Source organism: Amblyomma americanum, chromosome 6 (genome assembly GCF_052857255.1).
Source record: "Amblyomma americanum isolate KBUSLIRL-KWMA chromosome 6, ASM5285725v1, whole genome shotgun sequence".
NCBI classification, from domain to species: domain Eukaryota; kingdom Metazoa; phylum Arthropoda; class Arachnida; order Ixodida; family Ixodidae; genus Amblyomma; species Amblyomma americanum.
In genome coordinates, this window is record NC_135502.1 from 49,397,606 (window position 1) to 49,418,853 (window position 21,248).

A 21,248-nucleotide genomic window follows, 5' to 3' on the forward strand; every position below is an offset into this window, starting at 1 on the left:
CACCTATCAGGAACCCCTTCTCCTCCCTTCCCACAATCCTGAGTAGCAGGCCAGATATAAATCTTCCTGGCCAACCTCTTTGACTTCGTGTCATTAAATTTATCTATCTATTGGGCCTTTTCACAGGCTAAGTACTGCTTGCATTGCATTCGCCTCGCGTTTATAAAGACATAGCTATAAGGGAGCGTCTCTTGAAAGACATCGTCGCACAGATTCCAAGGAGTTTCTCATGTCACCGAAAGGGCGACTGATGGCCAGCTGAGAGCATATTAGAAATGAATTTGAACACAACACGGAGTGGTACTCGGAGTGCCTAACAATGGACATCAGTGCAGGCTAGTGTGGGTGAATTTCCGAGGTTTCACTTAACTACACTTCGTTTTAAAAGCCTAAAGAGTGTCGTCATAAAGTATTACACAGGGATGGGTCATAGAGAAATGAAAAAATACAATAAGTGGGAAATAATTTTGAGGCGCCCTATACATCAAAAATATAATTATTAAAGCGCGCGTGTTATGCAGACAATGAACATTGATGGGCAGGTGATGGCAGCAGGTTCTGGGGGAAAGCCCTTCAATCAGTTGCGCTTCGGAGAGAGAATGGCTGCTGATACTGCACTCATTGAGAGAAAAGCGTGGAATAGATCCCTGCGAAAGCTTTGTGTGGGAGAACTGCCAGTAGGTTCGAGCACGCCCAAAACTGGCTCATAGAAATGAACTGCCGCCGACATTAGCTCCCTTTGAAACTCGAGGAGAATGGAGGATACAATAAGTGCTGAAGGAAAGGAACTTGGTCATTGCTGGCTAAATTTTCGCCCGGGGAGCCGCGGTGCTACATTTCCCTTTCCTTCTGTATATATCCCTCGACTGAACGACACGCATAATAGCAACTGGAACAAGAGCTAGGACAAAGCTTGGAACAAGAGTGTCATGAGCACTTACAGTGTATGATGTTGCAAGAGGTGATGCGTAATCCAAGCCGGGAAAATGTGAGGGGTGCGAAGCTTAACGTTCTCATGGATGCGGCCACGATAGTATACGAAGGCTGATTAACCGTAGTGTCTCTAATGTTCATGTCTTAAACGGATTGTATGTCATGGCAAGTTCACATCCCCACGGCGAGGTATGAAAACATCACTATGTTAGGAAGAAACAAACTACCAGCAGCGTCATTATAACTTCACAAGGATATCATTTTTCTCCTTAATATAGTGACTTCTTTGCTTTTTTGCTGCGCAACAACCACGAAAGAACAAAAAAAGATGACAATGCACGGACCATGGACATGACTGCATCTCGAATCGTGCCAGCTGCCGGTAGTGGCAAGACTGTCGTTTTTTTTGGCATTTTCTTGCCGAGTTCAGTCAAGTATCGCTGTAATAAACGGTGAATTTTATCCATGCTCTGAATACTATTTCTCACGCATTACGTGGCTTGGCGAGGCAGGTCTGCAAAATCATTCCCTGTAGTGAGAAATGGTCAGTCCTCACGAGGTACTTAGGTCTGCTACTATTTACTATTCTCACAAACCTGCTTCTACCGGAGTGGGGGCGTTAGATGACCTTCATAAAAACTCACCTCAGATTGGAATAGATACTCATTTATATCCTCAACTGCTAGCGATTTTCGGCATGCTGTGGGAGGAGGTCGGCACAGCACACTTTTTATTCGATATGACGCCTATTTAGAAATTTCAAAAACATTCAAAAAAAACATGAAATCCACCAACACAACTTGAGAAGTGTGCGTGCATTATGACAGTTCGTAATAAAGACTTTTTCTGGGCTGGTTGGTTCAACTGACGGAAACCACAGCTCGAAACGAACGAAGAATACACAAGATAGAATGGGCGCTCAGCGCCCGTCCCGTCATGGATATTTGTTTTTGTCTTTCTTTTTTCAAGCTGTGGTTACCGACGATTTACATTAGACACTGCAGTCTGTAAAAAAAAAAAGAAAAGAAATCTGTTCCGAGAACAACGCTTCATAAGTAGGTCCGTAGATTGCACTAGCCTTCCTTTGTTCTTTCTCGTTTTTTTTAACATCCGCAAAAACAAAACAAACATTACGCCATAAAGCAAACCGGGTGGTTCTCTTGCAAAAGTTAGATTTTTGTGTTAATAACTGTTACAGATACGTCGGCGCGGTCCTTGCAGGTGGATTGTAGAAGGCAGAGCCAAGGACAAAAGACGATGAACAAAAATTAACTTATCGCATTTAGGGGGGAAAATGATATTGCGGAATTGAAGGCCATCAATATCGAATGTGAGTAATGTGGTTCAAATACTTGAACGTCAAAAATATGAATTTGAAAGCTCGCTGACTTGACGTTACCGTGTTGCACAATTATAAAATGCTCTTGCTTGCATTTTTTTTTTCAGCAGGATTTACAGATGCCCTGCATATATTTTATGACGTAGCAGTTAACGTGATGTCGACGATGATGCTATGCGCAGCGGTATCATTTGTAAATGTTTAACGCCGGGAAGCAACTCAACGACCACTAAAATGCATATTTTTGAAGTGTGAAAATCTGAACCACATTGCAAAAGAATAAAACTAAAAACTTGGCTGACCTTTGATGTTGACGAGTTTCAACTGCACAAACTAATCTTTAGCCCTAAAATCAAAAGTAAAAAGTTGATTAGTTGATTTTAGTAATTGTCCATTAAACTGTATCACGTAGCTAGTTTCCACCTTGCTGTGCAATACACCAGCAGAGACCGCCCCGACGTTTCTCTCTCATAGGTTTAAAAACCAAAATTTGTAGCCCTTCAAAGAAATCGTCCTGTGGGATAAACAATTGAGTTCGTGCACCAGAAAATTTTCTTTCTGTTCATCCCAAAAACTTTGAATGCTTGCGCGCACAGCATATATTCAGAACTATCATATAAAAATAAAACCTCATGAGTATCACTAGAAAAGAGAGATGTTTTTGAAAAAATAAAGAAAAACCTAGAGTACGATCCAAACACCTGCCTTACTAAGAGCACATTCAGCAAGCACTTTATTAAAAAATATAAGCCACACAGTACATTCCCAACATTTCCTTATTGACGCTAATAACGAACATCAGTACAGCTATGAAGTAAAAGAACTAAATTTTTTCCTTTGACACAGGTTAGTTATGACATATTCAATGCAATAGAACATCAGCGCAGAACAAATCAAACTAGCAGAACATGAATAATAGCCCGTAGCATTCATACTTTCCATCATATGCCGAGTGTAGCGCAGCGCGCACTCGGAGTATCCTCGGACTATATAGGCAGACTACGACACTCCTAAGGAACTGTTCTATAGCCGTCGAAATATGGCTCGGGATACCTGAATGGGCAACATGCAGTCCTTATCGTCCCATTTCGCAATTCGTTTTGAAGAAGTATTTGAGAACAGGATGCTGCGTCCGTTGGAGAACGGCCTCCAGTTCACATCCCTGCAAAGAAACAAACACATGAGCACTATTCAGTAGAACGGAATCAGCACTCACCAAAATGTCAAGCTACAATTATTAGCCAAGATAAGGCTTACGTTGGTGCATACTGCATCGTGAATGACAAATTCGGAAATGGCCCTCTCTGGCGAACAAAATAAGCCGGCACAAAATCGATTTTTTTCCCTGCCTTCTTGCCCAAGCATGCTATAAAAGCAACGTGATCTTACTCTAACACATTCACTTCTCAGTACAAGAGCACAGTAAAGTAAAAAATAATAATGATTGGTTTTGGGAGAAAGGAAATGGCGCTGTATCTGTCTCATATATCGTTGGACGCCTGAACCGCGTTGTAAGGGAAGGGATGAAGGAGGGAGTGAAAGAAGAAAGGAAGAAAGAGGTGCCGCAGTGGAGGGCTCCGGAATAATTTCGACCACATGGGGATCTTTAACGTGCACTGACATAGCACAGCATACGGGCGCCTTAGTTGGCGTCGGACGGTACAGTGTAAAGTAAAAATCACCAACTTTGTTTTTGCGTCGCATTATGGATGTGCAAGAGTTTATATAAGTCTTCTCTAAGATACTAAATCCTTCTCAACGCGGAAGCAGTCAGGGACTAGCTTCATTAGAATAAACCAATAATCAGCATTATTTGGGTCAGGTAGCTGTTTGCGCGAGTGTTGCGGATGAGGAAACACTTAGCGCGTGCGACAGAGAATCGCCTCGTGTTTCGTGTGCCACAAGAATTGTAGTGACCATTTTCTTCCTTGTGAGGAGTTCGTTAGATTTCTACGGGCCACACAAAGTGAATAGCCGCTACTTTTGGTACACGTATCATCCGCGCAGGAAGTTGCATTGCGTTACCCTACGAACTACATCTTTTCGTTGTCACACCGTTAAGTTTTTGAAGAAGGATTAATACCCAAACTGAAGGTGACCCCATTACTGAGACGAAAATACATGAATATGGCAAGCCGGCTATTGCACATCAGGCTTCAGAAAGGCGTACGTGAGCTCAGGTTCTCTAGATAATGACTACCGCGACCAGAATAGTGGCAAACAAACCTCACCCTGTTTTCACAAAAGCGATGATGTCGGCCATCATAACTGCTGGGTCCAGAAGCTTGTGGTCACCGTACGAGTTGTAGACGTGGACGACCGCTCCCTTTGCAGATGTCTCGTGAGCCAGTTCCATCATCGGGCACCGTAGGACCATGTCTGAAAGTAGTTGTTTGAATTTATCTACGTTGCTTCCTCTTCCTTGTTCCAGGTATTGTTGTAATTCCGGTGGCACCTTCTGAGCTGTGCGATTTCCGGTGAAAAACTTTTGAGCATAGTTGAATAATAATTCTGGGTTGTCTGGGATGACGGACTGTCTGGGCATCATACTGAGTATGTACTGGAACAGAACATCTCCATCGTACGTATTGTGACCGCATAGAATACTGATGCCGGTTAGAGTGGACGTCAGTTTCGCGAAAACGTTGTCGCATCCACCGAAGGGTGGTCGATCACAGCCGGGTGTGAAGAGTAGCCAAGGGAATTTCGAAGTTGTTTCAGAAATACTCTTCAGGCTTGCGTCCTTAAGGCAATCAATGTGCGAGAAGGCGCCAGCAGTCTCCTTGCATTGCATCGACGTCGCAATCATGGCTAAGGAGCTCCGTTCAGTACGAGGAAGTAGCGATGTTGGTGAGAGGCCATGAAGGACAAGGCGTTTAAAGAAGCTCTTCTTGCCTAGTTTCTCCGCGAAGAGGTCCATGGAGGTTAGGTAAGAGCCGGAGCCGAATCCGAATCCAACAAGAGATTTGGGGTCTCCTTCAAAGGATTCAATGTGCTCGCGTATCCACGCCAGACTGAGGAAGACGTCTTCAATGCCGGCGGCTGCAGAGGTCCCATTCGAAGTTGAATCTATGAATCCCAGGACACCGAGTCTGTGGTTGACGGTGACTATGATTATGTCTCCTCCCAGGGCAAGCGTCTCCCATACTACGTCTAATTGGTCATTGTAGTCATATTGAAACCACGCGGATGCCAAGACAACCATAACGGTTTTGAGGGAGGTGTTTGCAGGGCACGCGACTGGGACCCAGATAGACAGGGATAAACACTCCTCAGATGGCTTCCGTTCGGTCAGGTTTCCCTGCGGGTACAACAATTGCTGCTGGTGAGTACTATACCTTTATGCTGAATTTATACAGTAAAATTTGGGAAATAAGAGACGCGTTACATGTGCCTTGAGCAGAAAAAGCTGTGACCAAGAATTGAGCTGGTGCAGCTATTAATATGATTTTGTGTAACTACATGCTGACCAAAAATATGGTTGTCTCTACAATAGAATCTTTCAAAGTACCGGTACAGAATGCGATAGGCGAAAGGGCGGAAGGAGCGGGGGAGAGGGTAGTCCTAAAATAGAGTTTTCTGGTATTTTCATAATAGTTTCAAATTTACTGCCCACGGCAACCGGAGAAGCCGGTTAAAGAAGCCGCAACCTCTACGGCAGTGACAGCTCAGGTATCGTAGACGTATGTTCTGTGTTTGTTATGAGTTACTGCTGTCGTGTGAGTTGCGCATTTCGCGCATTACCCGCGGTCGTCCGCAAAATAAATGGCCACCCTAAACATACCCTCATAGATGTTTCCTCATGTGGACCAGGTACTGCACCAGGCTGTGCCACGCTCCGCAGCGTCGCTCTAGTGACCACTCTATAAGCGATTATGTGAATGCGATGGTCGTACTGGCGATAACATCAGCAACTTGTGCGAACTGGAGTTTCACGTGATACCGGAGCTAGTCTCGTGGAAAGTGTCACTGAGGTCAGTCGCTACAGAAGTCAGTTCGAGAGTATGATTCGACGGGTGCCGTATCAGGCCAAGAAGAGAGTACTAACTCAATGAGCAGCAGCACCGTAGCTTCGCACGCATGTTCTCCTCGTCTTTTGCACTGATTCAAGATAAATGCAAACTATTTTGGTTCGGTCTAAACAAACTGACAAAAAGAGAACTTTACGGTTCATATTAGTCTTCAAGAACAAACTACCACTGCCCCTCAATTTTTTTTTACCAGCAAACGACGAGACTAGCACATCAAGCTGGCTCAGTTATTTCGGTTTCTACATGATACCGTCCATGTCATGCTAAAATCTAACAAATGCTTTCAAGCCTCGTACCTTTTTACAGGTGTCGCTATCAAAATGTACGGTAGGGTGGTTTGTGGTGCTTAATTTCGAAACTATGTACATGGGCTATGAGAGGAACCGCTCTAAAGGGATCGGGATTAGTTTCTATTACCTTGGATTCTTTACGAGTAATGTCACCGCTCAGAACATGGTCATGTTTTTTTTTCGCCTGCACCCCAACGCAGCTGTTAATGCCGGGATACGATCCCGGATGATTAGGCTCAGGAGAGTAACGAACGACATAACTTCCAAGCTATCGTGGCGGGTGTGGCAAAAAAAAAAGCATGGTCGCGTTTACGGCATCTTACAAATGAATACCTGCGGACAGCGTGGACCATGTCGATCGGCGTAGAAGATCCCGCCTTCTCCGATGCTCGTCACGGGAAGCGCACGCTCGAATCGTTGGGCACCGCTGACGCCGGTTCCGTACGGAATGCCGAAGAACTTGCGCAGCCTACCATTTCTCTCTATGTTCCCGTGCACGGTGGCGCCGAGGGAATGGAGGCGGACTTGTGGGTCTCCGAGGGGCAATCTGCAGTACCCGGTCGACATGGACGTGGTGACGTTGGCTGCTGCCGTCACCCGTTGACGCAGAACCATCCACACGGTCAGGACTGAAGCGGCGGCGAAAACAACGCCGAGAAGTATTAAGAAACTGCGAAAAGAGTGAAAGAATGCCAAGCTTACTTCACAAAGCAGTACGTGCACTAATTATACTACTGCGCTAAGCATTTTCTGCACTTGCGCAGAGGTAAACTTATGAGCAAGACTGTTAGGGCGACGTTTGCCCTTGCAAGCACAGGTATGTGCACGGCCAGTCTTAATGCAATGAAAACCCAACTTTCTCCGACAAAAATTTTGAAAATAAGAAAATTGTAAGGTACTTTTATGAAAACATTGAAGGTAATGATCCATTCTTTTGATTGGTAGCAAAATCTTTCTTGCAAAGTGTTTCCATCGATTGCATCGCACAGTTAAGACCTCCATAGAAAACGAATGGGGAGCGCTTTTGACGATGACAAAAAAACCCATTAATTTAAAAGAAAATGTAAGACTACCGTCGGGTGATCTGCGGGCATATTGATTGTTACATTGAGATCTTACATTATATGAAATACATTGCGTTCATAAACGTTGCTTTCATTGCGTTCACATAAGTGCTTTTGTCCGGACTTTCTGGGTACGCGTGAATGTCAGTTTATTTTCAGTACTTATAGATCAATTGCAAAAAATAATTTCTATTGTATTATGATACTTCCGGCATTCATGATGAAGCTACGTTCACAACTCCTTTCAGAAGAAAGGAATGACCAAGGTAATAAGCTACTTGCTAAAATGTTTATGCTAAGTAGCGTGCTGCCCCCAAACAGTGGGAACAGCACCGAAGGACCTCGGAACTGAAAACTAATCGATAATCGCAGGCAAACCCACCTTATATATATATATATAGTTTCTCTAAAGAATGTTCTCCCTTAGCCCGGAAGCCGAGGTGCTTTTTTTTACGTGTTAAGGGTTAAGTGTTTAGTCACAGTTGTCCTCCTGGCATTTTGGTAGGTTTGCAGCTAGAGCATCATGCAACAGGGAAATATTTCTTATTCAGTTGAATAACATATCGTGAGCACTGTATGCACCTTCGTCCTTCTCGCCTACCGTTATACAGTTTTATACTTCTCACCACTATGTACTCTAACTTCGCGTTGCAATACTGTATCTCCTGTAATGCCTTACACGATGTTTACCTTAAATATAATAAAAGAAGTCTATCATCATTAGAGAGCTTTGTCTATTCATTTCTCTACCGTACCAGAATACTACATGGCTCATCTGCGTGTCTTATCTTTCAGGCACATTTAGGTGTCCTTCACCGAGTGCTGCAATTATTAGTATTTCCAGTAGTTGAATTTTTTTGTCGGATTTCAAATACAAAGAAGCAGCGCTTAGCAGTTTAAAACGTGAGGTCGCTTTGAACACAACGCAAGACGTTGTCTATTGAATGCCGTAAGACTGCGCATAACATAGGGAAATTCTCGGATTCTTAATAACTTTTTAGTATTCAGCAGTGCGACCAGAAGGCCGCATGAATGAAATAATGAGGTTGAACTCAATCTTGAAGAAATAAAAGGCGTAGTAACTGTTTCATTTCTAAGTCGACACCTCAGTCGCATCGTGAATGAAGGGAGAAACGTGATAGCAGAAGAAGAAAGAGAATGAGCTGCCGTAGTGAAGGATTCCAAAATAATTTCGGCCGCCTGCAGGGATCTCTAGAGAAAAATGCAACTCCTACATACTTGTTTGTACCGTCTTTTTGTCTCACGTCAGTGTCGCTTATTCTGCTTTACTCGCGGACAACTTTCTTTAGAGTTGCCACCAGCTTATGGGGAAAGAGCCACGAATGTCATTTCACCCGCGAACATATACCTAAAAGGTACGAAAATAAGGACGTCCAATTTTACTTAAAAATTGTAACCTTCAATCGCGCTTAACAACTAACGAAGGTTCTTGGTACCGCTCACATTTCGACTCCTCCTAAATGCGACGTACGACTCTGTGTTCGGCATCGCACTAGATATATGCGCCTTTTAAGAGCGTTAGCTCTTGCTCATCACGTTTCGAGATACCGGGGGTCTGCTACCACCCATCATCACAGCGCCATCTGTGGCAGCAACTACTCCTTACGTTTCAAGATTTCGTGAGGTCTCCTACCACCCTGAGATCAAAGCGCCATCGTGGCTGCAACTACAAAAAACAGCGCATCTCGCATTGAGACTTGTAGCTCATCTACAATAGGCTTGTAGAAACAACCAGCTACCGCGTGCCAGTGAAGATGTCACGGTGCAATATGGTGGAAAGAGGTGGAACCACGTGAGTATGACGTCAGGGGACGAAATGGCGGCATGGTTTCGGTTTCTTGAATCTAAGATAGCGGCCAATAAAATTGATTGTGCCCTTTCATCCCTTCCCCCTCACCAAAAATATCCTAAACAAAGATAAGTTTACTACTCTCTAACATACAAAACAGCATCGGGTAGGAAAACTGTTCCGTTGCGGGACCGCTACAGATGTGCACATTCGTTCCGCTATATATACTCCGAACACAACGGGCACCCATCCGGGGACAGTTGTATAGACCTTTTCACGAGGGCGCTCCCGATGGTCTGGTGTTGAGGGTATGTGTCAGTGTTGCCTGTTTCGTCTGGACTGTGAGCTCATGTTGCGCTAGCGCTGTGCTGTGTTCGGTGCCCTTCGATGTTTCCGTTTATTCGTGTCGCGAATGTCTTACGCTCGTAAATAATGGCATATGACCATCAAAAATCCACAGGCCAGCACTGTGCAGTTTATGGGTGCACGAACAACCAGCGGAAAAGAGTATTATGGGTACGATGTTGTGTCCACAACACAGCCCTCGACGAGAGGATTGCCGATGTGATATATTCACGCTGCACAGGTTTCCTGCATCATCTGACCTGCGAAGGCAGTCGGTAGCTGCTGTCAACAGGAAAGATTTTACAATTGCGCCCTGGTCGCGCGTTTGCTCGCTACATTTCGTCGGCGGAAAAAAGGCTGATCAGAACGCTGTGCCCGCGCTGCACTCGGGCTACCAGAGAAGAGTGAGTTCCCGTTCTGTTTGTGAAAGCCGCGCAAGGTCATTTTCCTTAGCCTTCGCATTCTCTGTAGGTGGTTTTGGGACGGCGTCGTCTGGTGAGGCCCGACCACATCCCCCCTTGCTAAGGTACTCAAGTGCAATATTCCATTGGTCGTTGTAGTGAGTTTTTCGGATTGTCTTTCAGATGAAGCGCAAGCCCCGCGACGAGAACGCAGGCGCTTCTGATGGTGGGCCATTAGATTCTGGCACTGATGTTTTGGCACACAAGGTCAGTCTGGGGCTTACGTTTCGGCACTTGAAAACTTTTGGACGCGAAAAAGTTTGTCAGGTGCAGATTGCGCGGACATTCATTAACAGCGCAAGAGAAAGGACGCTGGCAAGTCCTGTTCAGCGGCTTTTGCGTCAGTAGTCTCAAAGGAGCGACGCTCTGTCTCCCGTCGGCATAAACAGGAACTAGATTTTTGTACAGTGGGAGTACCTGAGAAAATAAATGCATGCCAGCTTTCATAAATGACTGTAGTACTCGGGGAGAATAGCAGATTAGATAACTTTCTCCCCTTAGCAAATAAATGACAATTACTATATCGAACTCCAAGGGGGTACACTCAGGAGAAGCATTTCACATTAAAATTTCTAAATATTTTCAGCCACTATGTGACAGAAGCAGGTACCCATGCAGGGCACTAACAGAGTGAGCACTGGCAGATAACGTGACTCTAGGAGCAAGTTCTGTGCACTAAAACTGTGAGGAAAGACGTTCCTCAAAACGTTAATGTTTGTGAAAATTGGCTGTTGTTATTGTCACTTATATGCCAGCAGTAATCTATATTACTAAACGCTAAAAAATATTGGTACGCATGTGTATACATTGTTTCAAAATATGTTGTGACGTGGCAACAGGCAATTTCGACTTTCTCAGAAGAGTGATAATCTAATTCCTGATCATTAGGTGGGTGTGCATGGGAGCCAGCAGCGTAAGAATACAGGGCAACTAAAAAAACAGACATACAGTGTAGTTTCCTAGAACTAGGGTCCACAAGTGGAGGCAATCGGGCTTGTTCATTTTATTCCATAGAAATAAGAGCTCGAGAACACAGAGAGGACTGCCACTGCACAGTGCTCTGTGGCGTCTGGCTTTTTTTTGTTGAGTCGTATGCATTTATGCTGCTTGCGTGGTGCACACACTCGTTTCTGTTGTCTTGCGATGTGTCAAAGTATTCGTGTCGTTCTCGTACGCCGAGCTGATTGACTATGTGGCATTTTTCATGCAGGCAGCACACGAGAGGAAACAAGCAGACAACCAAAACATTCAGGACACAAACACTTCCACCGTGAGTTTACTGCAAAGCATTTTTTTGGTCTTTCAATGCTAGAGGAGTCACACCGGTGGATACCATATCTGCTAGCTGACAAGAGCATGCTATAGCTTTTTTTGTTCTCAGTAATAATGTTGTCTCTGATGAAAGTGGTGCCTACCATAGTGTGGGGAGCATTTTTAAAACACACCTCACAGTTAATAAAACTGTAGTACGCCGGGAGGATTGACCACGTGATATGCTTTATTCAGGACCCACCTGAGACAGCACAAGCGGACAGCCAACACCTTCAAGACTCGGACACTTCTGCCGTGAGTTACCGCAAAGCTTTTTTCAATGCTACAGGGGCCTGTACCGCTGGTATATGACATATCTGCTAGCTGCCGAGAGACGAGATTATGCTATGGCTTTTTTTATTCTCATTGGACAATGCAGTGATCTATGGAAAAGGAAAATGAAGGCAGAGTGGATCAGGGATCAAATGCGGGTTAATTACGTGCTAGTCGAAATGCATTTGGCCAGGGCATATAATGCGAAGGCAAGATAATCGATGGTCTTCATCAAGTCTAATCGAATGAATTCCAAGAGAAGGCAAGCGTAGCAGGGGCGGCAGAAAGTTAAGGGGATGAGGTTAAAAAGTTTGCTGGGATAAGGTGTCTGCAGCTGGCACAGGAACGAGTTAATGGGAGAGATATGAAAATGTGGGAGAGGCCTTTGCCCTGCAGTGGATGTAGTCAGTCTGATGATGATGAACACTACTTTTGTCTTTGATAGAAGTCGAGCTTACCATAAAATGTGGAGCGTTTTTTAAACACAGCTTACAGTTAATGAAACTGTAGTACACTGAGATGACTGCATATGTGGAATTTTTCATGCAGGAACCACCTGGAGCAGCATACGCAGATAGCCAAAAGTTTCAAGACACATACACTGCCACCGTGAGTAACCTCAAATCTTTTTATTGTATTTTGATGGTACAGGGGCCTGTAATACTTGTGCATACCATATCGGGTATCTGATGAGAGACGAGCGCAAGTTTTTATGCTCAGTAATAGTAGTTTTGCCTCTCATAAAGGTGACGCCTTCCTCACAGCGTGGAACAATTTGAAATCACCTTACAATTAATAAAACTGTATAGTATGCAGAGCTGATTATGTGGCATTTTTCATGCAGAAACCACCTGAAGATGCACAAGCAGATAGCCAACGCTTTCAGGACACAGACACTTCCACTGTAACCACAAATCTTTGTGTTCTCTTGAAATGCTACAGATATCGGTACCATTTGTTGACATCATGCGCGCTAGCTGCCAATGTGACAAAGATGAGAGCATGCTATGGCTTTTAAGGTTTTATTCTCAGTAACAGTAGTTTTGCCTCGTAAAACTGGCGCCTACCTCACAGTGGGGGATAATTTGAAACACATTACAATTAATGAAAATGTTGTATTCAGATCTGAGAAAATATGTGACAGTTTTCATGCTGGAACTACCTGAGGAAACGCAAACAGATAGCCAATTACTTCAGGACAATTTCATTGTGAGTAACCACAAATCTTTGCGTTCTCTTTAAGTGCTCCAGATGTCTGTACCATTGGCGGACATCATGTGTGCTAGCTGCCACTATGCCAAAGTCGAGAGCAGGGTAGGAATTTTTTATTCTCAGTGACAGTAGTATTTTCTGTGATAAAAGAGATGCTTACCAGACACTTCAAAGAACTTTTTAAACACATAATACGCGAATAAAAGAAGGCTTCTAGCTGAACTTGTTGGCTATGTGGCAATTTCTAAATAAGTACTTCCAAAGGAACCAGAGAAAATTGTCAACAGTTACGAGATGCAGACACTTCCCCAACAGTATTTGTTGACTCTTCATTGCAGCTGCAATATATCTCGTGTGTTCTCCTACCCAGTGTACTCTCTTTTTGTCTGTTAATGCTGTGCTTTTTTTCATTCCATAGCTCACTGCTCCCTCTTCAGTTTCTGCGATACTGCCCCTTACTTTAGGTGAGTATTGGTGTGATGGAATTATTAAATACTTTCCTCATAAAGTATATTTGAAGCCTAGTAGAGATTCCTGCATTAACTTTACAGTACAGTAATACAGGTAGTTGCCTTACTTGTTAGGGTAACTAAGGGCATGACATGTTTTGATCACAATCATGTCATTAGGCAGCAAGCTCACAAGAGGGAGGACTACAAGGCATGCTCCCTGTACTAGTGTAGCCTGGAATGTGTGCAATTATCACTGGTTTAAATAATTCTGTGCTGCAATGGCTAAGTGGATGACGTGCAGCATTTACTAAAAGTATGCAGAGTCCACTAGTGTGCACTCTGATTTCATGGCGGTAGGACATTTTGAGGACTGTTGCATTGTACAGTGAGTAACCTTTTTTGGCAGAAGTTCCTTGTATTACGTGCTCATGCGTGGTCTCAGGACATCTGCTTCCGAGCAATATAGACAGCAGCCCTAACGTTAATACCCTAAGTACTAAGGGTGCATTAATTGCAGAGCATCCTCAGCCTGCAAAAATTTGTTTCGCTCATCTGGACACCTTTGTGTTCGAATCTGCTTTTTTCTGTGACCTCTAAACTTAGCTGTATTCGTTCAACAGGTCTCAAGAAGAGACAAGTCAACAGAGTGGGAAGAAATTAGCCACAATGACCATACCTATTCTAAATGTGGGCTGCAATACATTTTTGGAAAGCAGCAAGGCTTGTCGTCAAACTTGACAGAAGAGGACTGTTAATTTTATACATGACAATCTAAGCCAGTCTTTGACATCTCAGTCAAAGCTGTAGCAACAAGACCTTCTTAAACTTTAAGTCGAGGACCAGCTGCGTCTGAGCCTAATGAGAATGCGTCTTGGTCTGCTTTACGAACACTTGGCAAAAATATTTGGCATATCCATTTCATAAGTGTACAAGCTATTCGTACACCTTGTCTATGTTGCAGAAGGTTATGAAAAACAGTTGTGGTGTCCCTGCCACGATGACTAATCAGAAACAGCATGCCAGAATATTTTACTCTGAACGGTTATGAGAAAACAACTTGTATCATAGACTGCTCGGAGGTCTTCCTACAGCGGCCAAAGAAGCTGCTGGCTAGAGCTCAGACGTACAGCAGCTATAAGGCGCATAACACTGTTAAGTTTCTCATTGTCATTGCGCCAAATGCCTATATAATGTTTGTGTCACGTGAATATGGTGGGAGAGCTTCGAACAAATTTATAATGAGTGACTGTGGCGTGGAAGATCTTATAGGCCCACGTGATGAAGTAATGGCCGACCGAGGTTTTGTGCTGAGCAGAAATCTTAGCATTCAAGGCGTCAAACTCAATGTGCCTTCTTTCACAAGAGGTGAGCGACAAACCTAATTTTGTGGGCAAAACATGACTAACCTGCTGTTTCTTTACAGGAAAGTCTCAGCTCAGTGAGAGTGAAGTAACTCAAACGAGGGAAATCGCGTCTGTACGCAACACGTCGAAAGGGCCATCAATAGAATGAAGACACTAAAAATATTCAAGCAAGCCCTGCCAATACGATCAAAGAAAACCATAAGTGACATGATTTTGGTCTGTGGTGGCCTCTGCAATTTAAAAGGTACTCTAATTGCCAGGAGTGTCGAAGGAAGGGATGAATTACTGGCCTTTCAAGATTGCAGTTTATCAGAGTATCATTCTGGCAATAAAATTTATTTCACTGTCATGTGACTAAATTCTTTACACAAAGTGGGCTTGCACGGTCACTTTTCGAACTCTGGAAAATTCAACACTGCTAGCATCACAGATGACACAGTTTCATGTACTCCTTACACAATTGGAGTTCGCCCTCTGCATGCTGCTTTTCCATTTCTGGCAACCGCTCGCAAAAGTAGAACTTCTGTAATCTTAGTACTTGACCATCTACAAAAGCACTTACAAAAGGCACCGTTAGAAGTGCATCACTTTTTACAGACCAAATGTAAAAGTAGCTCAACTGTGTTCAGTACAATACATTTGAAATGGCACTTAGCCATAATACCCGTTAGGGCCATTCTCTGCCAGTATATATTTGTCTCCGACCTCCTTCAGATCATACTTCCCTTTCCTTATTAGGTCAACTGCATCCATTACATACGGGCATTTCACTTCTAAGAGTGCATCAGCTGCCTGCAAAACACCATCAGGTGAAGCAGACAACCAAGGCACTGCCGCGTGTAATACAGTGCCACTATGTGTCACACTCAGCCCAGCTCTTTTAGGAAACTGCTCACAGGCAACAGGCTCATATTTATGACCGTGCTTTGTCGCAGAATTCCCAAAAAATCTGGGCAACAACATGGCTTGCACTGCAGTTTTGCATGGTGTTGTGCTCTTTTTGGGCACTCTTTTTACACCTGATGCCGTTAGTCCCAATAAGCCAGCATCTTTCCAAAGCTGGCTGTTGTGCTGTCGCGTATTTTCCTCGAGGGATGCCGCAGCTCTTGGAGAAAGAACTATGAACTTTGAGTAGAAATTGCTGCACCGGCCACAGCTCTCGGGCAGTGCATTGATGTCGTCGTGGGCGCAGTGCTGCAAGCTATCTTGGTCTTCGGATATTGGTGCAGCCTGGCGGAGTGCAGCCGTAAATGTTGCCTGCAGCACCATTCCTGAAAGTGAATGTAAAAAAAAATCTGTAGAGTAAATGTAGAACTTATTATGCATAGCGCAAGAGCCTCATTGGAGCAGAAAGCAGTGTCTGGTGACAGATGTCACACCTTGTCTACACGTGTCTTGCTCTATCTGTGCTAGCGATCATGATGTACGTGGTTTTGTTAAACTACTCTTAGAATACATGTATCATAAATCATGAATAATTAATTAGTGGGTGGTGTTTGCTTTCAGGGGAAATGTGATGTGTGTGGCAACTGCGTGAGTGAGTCATAAGTACAGTCATGACGACAAAAGTCGTTAGTGTAGTCATGCTTGGCTCATAAATATTAACTAATTAATTAGTCATAATGCATGATATTATGTCAAGTTACGTCATGTAGTGTAGCGATTGCTTGACATGTGACGTCTCATGAGGCGTTTTGTGTGGTGCTTACAGCGACGTTCTTGCATCGCATTGTCACAGCTAATGGAAATTAGGTGTCATCCATGTTTATAGCTTTGTTCATGGTGAGCACTGGTGCTCACCGTTTCAAAGCAAATGTGACCTTCAGGAACTAAGAAGCCAATCTAGGCATCCAGTGTCATCACCACTGTAACGCTGTTACTTGCAGAAAACGGCCATTGATTACTCACAGCAAAACAGGCTTCGTAAAATCACAGTGGTGTTATTAGTCAGTTAATTAACTTGTTTCAATAATCTGCCTATCCTTGCGCACTGCACAGCACCTTTTTTTAACTTTTAGTTACGGTTGTGTAATCACTGGTGGAGTTTCGTAGATTCCACGAAACATACCTGGTATGTTGAACAGCTCTGGGTAACGAGAGTCCTCATGCAGCCTCTTGATTTCAGCTTGCGAAAGCGGCACTTGCACATTTCGTGCTGGGCGCTGTATGGTGGGGTCAACAGTCCTTCTTTGAAGCCTGAAGTTAATTCCCTCAATTTCAGATGGCTGGACATTTCGCGTCGTGTCTTTGTTCCATTTTTCAATTTCATCGGTACAAGTCTTTCCACTCAGGCCACGTGAAACAGCGCAATCTACTTTCCAGAGTACAGCACTTACATGGCTACAAACTCTGGCTTGCCCAGCCATGCAGGTGCAGCCTGCATTCAAAGCTTCACCTTCCTTCTTTGCAGAAACCCACACACGATGAGGCTTGTTCTTTAGGGCTTGTGAAGGCGTGACATCTTCCTTCAAAAGCACAATATCTTCGTTCACTTTATGCAAGAGAACTTCGCCAACCCAGCCTGACTGTAGATAGTTGTACGATTCCAGAGACTTGTAGCATCGTACTTCTTGATGGTCGCAGGCCTTTGAGTGCACTAAATAATAGACTATATCTTGTCCCTTAAGTTCAGGCCAGTCCAGCATACCCTCAGTCCAATCTTTAATCTCATCCGGATGAGCATAAACAAGGTTCCCTGCAAAGAAAAAATTGGGTCAGTCACCCTCCATGTTTGCATCACATGAGATGCAAGCAAAACACCATTTTTTCACATGCCCGTTTATGCTACTGAAGATTTCCCTGCAATTATTTTTTGATAAGCACCTCTGCCTCAAATGAGCTCCTGAAATACATGTATACAGAACTTAAGTCCGCCAAACATTGTCTCGGCGATCACACACGCCATGCGCGGTCCAGTAAATAAAACTCATTCCTAAATCAAGCACCTGGGCTATATCAGTTTAGACGACATATGTGATCGCTGCGCACGTCGGAACACTGCAGGTACCGCGCTGCACCGGCGTCACGCTCTTGTTTTTGCTACACTTCGTTATGAGCACCCTGCGCTGCCCCAGATGCAATAAACTTTGCATAACTGGGCTGCTGAGTTGCATCGGAAGCGTATGGAGGAATCACCACATATCTGCCAGCCGCTGTCTCACGTCGGCTGGCCGAAAGCGCTTAGCTCTATGCAGCAGAAGGTTGTTTTGGGCTAGTTCGTTCGAAGTGATAGCGCTAATTGGACGACGACGACACGGGATACACAGCCCAGGCGCCGTGTCATCTTCGTCCGTCTAGCGAACTAGTTCTGCTAGCCTGACAGCTACATAAGCGCCTGCTTTCGCTAAATCAGGCAACCCTCAACCGCAGAACTTACAGATGACAGACGCAATCTATGACTACCGTCATTATGCGCAGCAATGGCAATGAAAAGCACTTACCGCTGATTAGCACGCCAGGTTTCGACGAAGGAGTCGCGGCTGCCACCGCTACCGATGAAGAAACGCTGTGCCCACTGGCTGGGCTTGCTTCTGCCATTGCACCTCTCACAGATCGCTAACGAGAGCATGTCAAGCGGCACAAAAGTCAAGTGGCACAAGACAAGTGAAGCGGAAGAAAACAATCGAAATAGAGCTCCGCGAATATCGCACTACCGAAGTGCAGCCGATCAGATCGCGCATTGGCTCACAGCCCAAAATGGCGTCATATCCGGTTCTGGCGATAGACGTCGCCTGTGTCGGGCGATGGCGCTGCTCAAACGTCGTTTTGTTAAAAGGTCCATACCGAATTTGGTAGGCAAATAAAACGTCAGCGGTTTTGGTATAGAAATAAAACCATAATTAAATAACAGGTAAACATTGTATACATGCAATTACTAGTTGAAGCGTTCCATATCGCACTGCAAACCGAATTCTAGGCCCACCATGACCCCCCAAACGAAGCAAATTCCGTTTGGGACGTATCTTGAGGGGGTGTAACTAGACAATGGGTAGACGTGCATCGTAATTTCTCTGATAGATGGCGCTAAGCGGCGATCTTTCCGGTAGGCGGCGTACGTGCAAGCCTAGCCGAGCATGCTGGCAATACATCCCGTTTAAAGGGTATTACACTCCGTTTCTCGACACGAGCGGCGCGTTCTTCGCTTTCTTCATCTAGTGACAGAGTATACTGAGGGTCCAGTTGGTCAGACATGTTATAAACAAAAACGTAGCATATGGACGGGACGAAGAAGGGCGAAGACAGGACGGTCGCTACTGTCCTGTCTTCTAGTAAACCAAACAGCTAACGCTCGTTACCTCAACGTCTTCAGACGGTGGCGGCCTTTTTGCGTTACAAATCGAGTACAAATCGACCCTACTCGCGAAACAATGACCAGGGCTAATCGACAGGCGCCAAAATCTCGCAAAACTGCATCGGCGCTGTATCAGACGGTGCACTTTGGTTTCGACATCTTGCTGTGTGCGTGTGCATCCTTTCGTACTCGGAGCCGTGTCTTTTTCCTGGATTCTCATATGCAGCGCTTAGCATGAGAGGTCGCTGTTTTTTTTTCAACGACAGTGTCGCGCACAAAATTCGGCAGTGCACTAAGGGATACGAGGCATGCATTGTCCACTTTGTCGTGGCCATCTGCTGCGCGTTTCAGAACGTCACCTGTCAATTTCACTTTATTCCAGCTTCACAGCGCTGGTCGTCCGCAAGTAAACCGAGCCACGCCCGGAGGAACCCCACGCTTCGCGGCAGCAGCTGTCTCCTTATACGTCGAGAATTCTCGACATCAGGATAATTAGTGAAAGGCACCGAACATACTAGCCATCTAGCTACCCAATCACCCAACGCCCACCCTCTCGTCGCACATCACCCCCGGAATGGGCAGTTTTCTGACGCTCCTCCTTCCTTCCACACCAGCTGAAACTGAACAGTTTCATTGTGGACTTTAAACCATCCTGTGAGCTTTTTTTTTCTCAGCAATCTTGCATTTAGCGTGCCTTCCACACGGTCATATCATTTTTTTTTCTTTATGAGGTGGGACGCGTCGTAAATGTTAACGCTCGACGGACGCGGCCGGATTGCTTGGAGGAATCGCGATTTCGGACTACATCCTTGACAGTGTATGGGAGCATTCGCAAAAAAAAAACAGGATATGTTCGCCTCAGTGCATCGTTACGGCGCAGTCGCTCTCATTTGTAGATAAAGGGCTCTCGTTAAGCTTACGAAAGCCGCAAATAAGTGAGGTTATAAAGCATGCTGAGCCGATGGTAGTCTCGTCCATAAACTCATCGAGGGGTCTCTAGGCGCCCCTGTATGTTGTCGGCTTCGAACACTGAAAGTGAAAAGGAGGAAGCTGGCACACTTACGGAACGGACTTCTTGACCCAGCTTCTGCGCTGTATGCTGTAGAGCGATAAAGTTGAGACGAGCTCTCGCAGAGAGCCGCTTCTTCGCAGCCGTGCATATGAAGAGGATGCCGTGAGTGGGCGGGCGTCTTCTTTCGGAGGGCTCTCACATATCGATGGGCTGTGTGGCATGGAGATGTCAGGCCTAGGGACGGAGGCATCCGGGGACGCGCCCACTTTGGGAGTGCTCCGCTTGCTTGACTGAGTTAAAGGGCTGTGCGCTCCGGATGAAGGGGATGCCGGAGAGGTCGGAGAGGTCGGAGAGGTCGGCAGGCTACCCTTGGGAGTTTTCTTGGCCATGTCGTTCAGTTCGTGGAACGTTGTAATGGCGCCGATTCGACACAAACCAACTTCTTCTTTGTTGTCGTCTTCGCATGTGGACTGGGCAGAGCTTAAGTTCTTTGAGCTAAATCTGAGTGGTTGATGAGTAAATTCTTCAGACTATTCATTGCACAAAGAATGTATAACGGTGAAGAACAATTGTTATGGACGATTACACAAAGGCCTGACAGATTGCTCTGGCATATGAGAGGCCTGGAACGCGGATGAACGTCGGTTGGTGCAGCCCAGAAGACGGAGCGAAGGGCCGGTTGGGAAGTGGCCTCAGTATCCAACTTAAGAAGAGCATGGGGAGAAAGGACATAAGGTAAATGGAAGTTTGGTGAGGTATAGCGAGTTTTGTGTTGTCATAACTGAAGATGTCTGCAGTGTGTTCGAAGAAAGCGCATTCGTTAACTCCATCTACGTAGTTTCATTTCGTACACAGCAAAGGACGACTTGTTTTTAAAGCTAATCTTTCAAAATGTTCCCACCAGCATGAAGCAAGAAATAAATATATGCAAGCTCATTATAAAACTTGTAAGGGAACAAAAAATGACATAAATTCGGTATGAACAATGAAGCTATTTTTGTTTATTCGCAATGCACGATCAAGCGGGCGTCACAACAAGTACATTGGCGAATTGACGGAA

General features: G+C 44.9%; 2 protein-coding genes across 2 annotated transcripts; both read right to left on the bottom strand.

Annotated features, from left to right (window-relative positions):
• Positions 1 to 3,103: 3,103 nt before the first annotated feature.
• On the bottom strand, positions 3,104 to 20,601 carry LOC144094698 (acetylcholinesterase-1-like). Its single transcript, XM_077628615.1, has 4 exons — positions 20,240 to 20,601; positions 6,927 to 7,263; positions 4,504 to 5,573; positions 3,104 to 3,434 (listed from the first exon to the last, which is right to left on the bottom strand). Exons 1-4 carry the CDS (start codon positions 20,575 to 20,577, stop codon positions 3,296 to 3,298), a joined length of 1,884 nt encoding a protein of 627 aa, XP_077484741.1. The 5' UTR covers positions 20,578 to 20,601; the 3' UTR covers positions 3,104 to 3,295.
• Positions 14,113 to 18,566, bottom strand: LOC144094696 (uncharacterized). The gene is made up of 3 exons (XM_077628614.1): positions 18,326 to 18,566; positions 16,954 to 17,580; positions 14,113 to 16,156 (listed from the first exon to the last, which is right to left on the bottom strand). Exons 1-3 carry the CDS (start codon positions 18,420 to 18,422, stop codon positions 15,537 to 15,539), a joined length of 1,344 nt encoding a protein of 447 aa, XP_077484740.1. The 5' UTR covers positions 18,423 to 18,566; the 3' UTR covers positions 14,113 to 15,536.
• Positions 20,602 to 21,248: the final 647 nt, after the last annotated feature.

What these genes read in the sequence shown, in the direction of transcription:
- LOC144094696 (XM_077628614.1), bottom strand. Translation starts at nt 18,422, where the DNA reads ATGGCAGAAGCAAGCCCAGCCAGTGGGCACAGCGTTTCTTCATCGGTA. An exon ending in ACCTGGCGTGCTAATCAGCG is followed by an intron (nt 17,581 to 18,325) that starts GTAAGTGCTTTT and finishes TTTTCTTTGCAG; the next exon opens with GGAACCTTGTTTATGCTCAT. An exon ending in AGAGCTGTTCAACATACCAG is followed by an intron (nt 16,157 to 16,953) that starts GTATGTTTCGTG and finishes ATTCACTTTCAG; the next exon opens with GAATGGTGCTGCAGGCAACA.
- LOC144094698 (XM_077628615.1), bottom strand. Translation starts at nt 20,577, where the DNA reads ATGGCCAAGAAAACTCCCAAGGGTAGCCTGCCGACCTCTCCGACCTCT. An exon ending in ATGGTCCACGCTGTCCGCAG is followed by an intron (nt 5,574 to 6,926) that starts GTATTCATTTGT and finishes TTGTACCCGCAG; the next exon opens with GGAAACCTGACCGAACGGAA. An exon ending in ATCGCTTTTGTGAAAACAGG is followed by an intron (nt 3,435 to 4,503) that starts GTGAGGTTTGTT and finishes GTTTCTTTGCAG; the next exon opens with GGATGTGAACTGGAGGCCGT.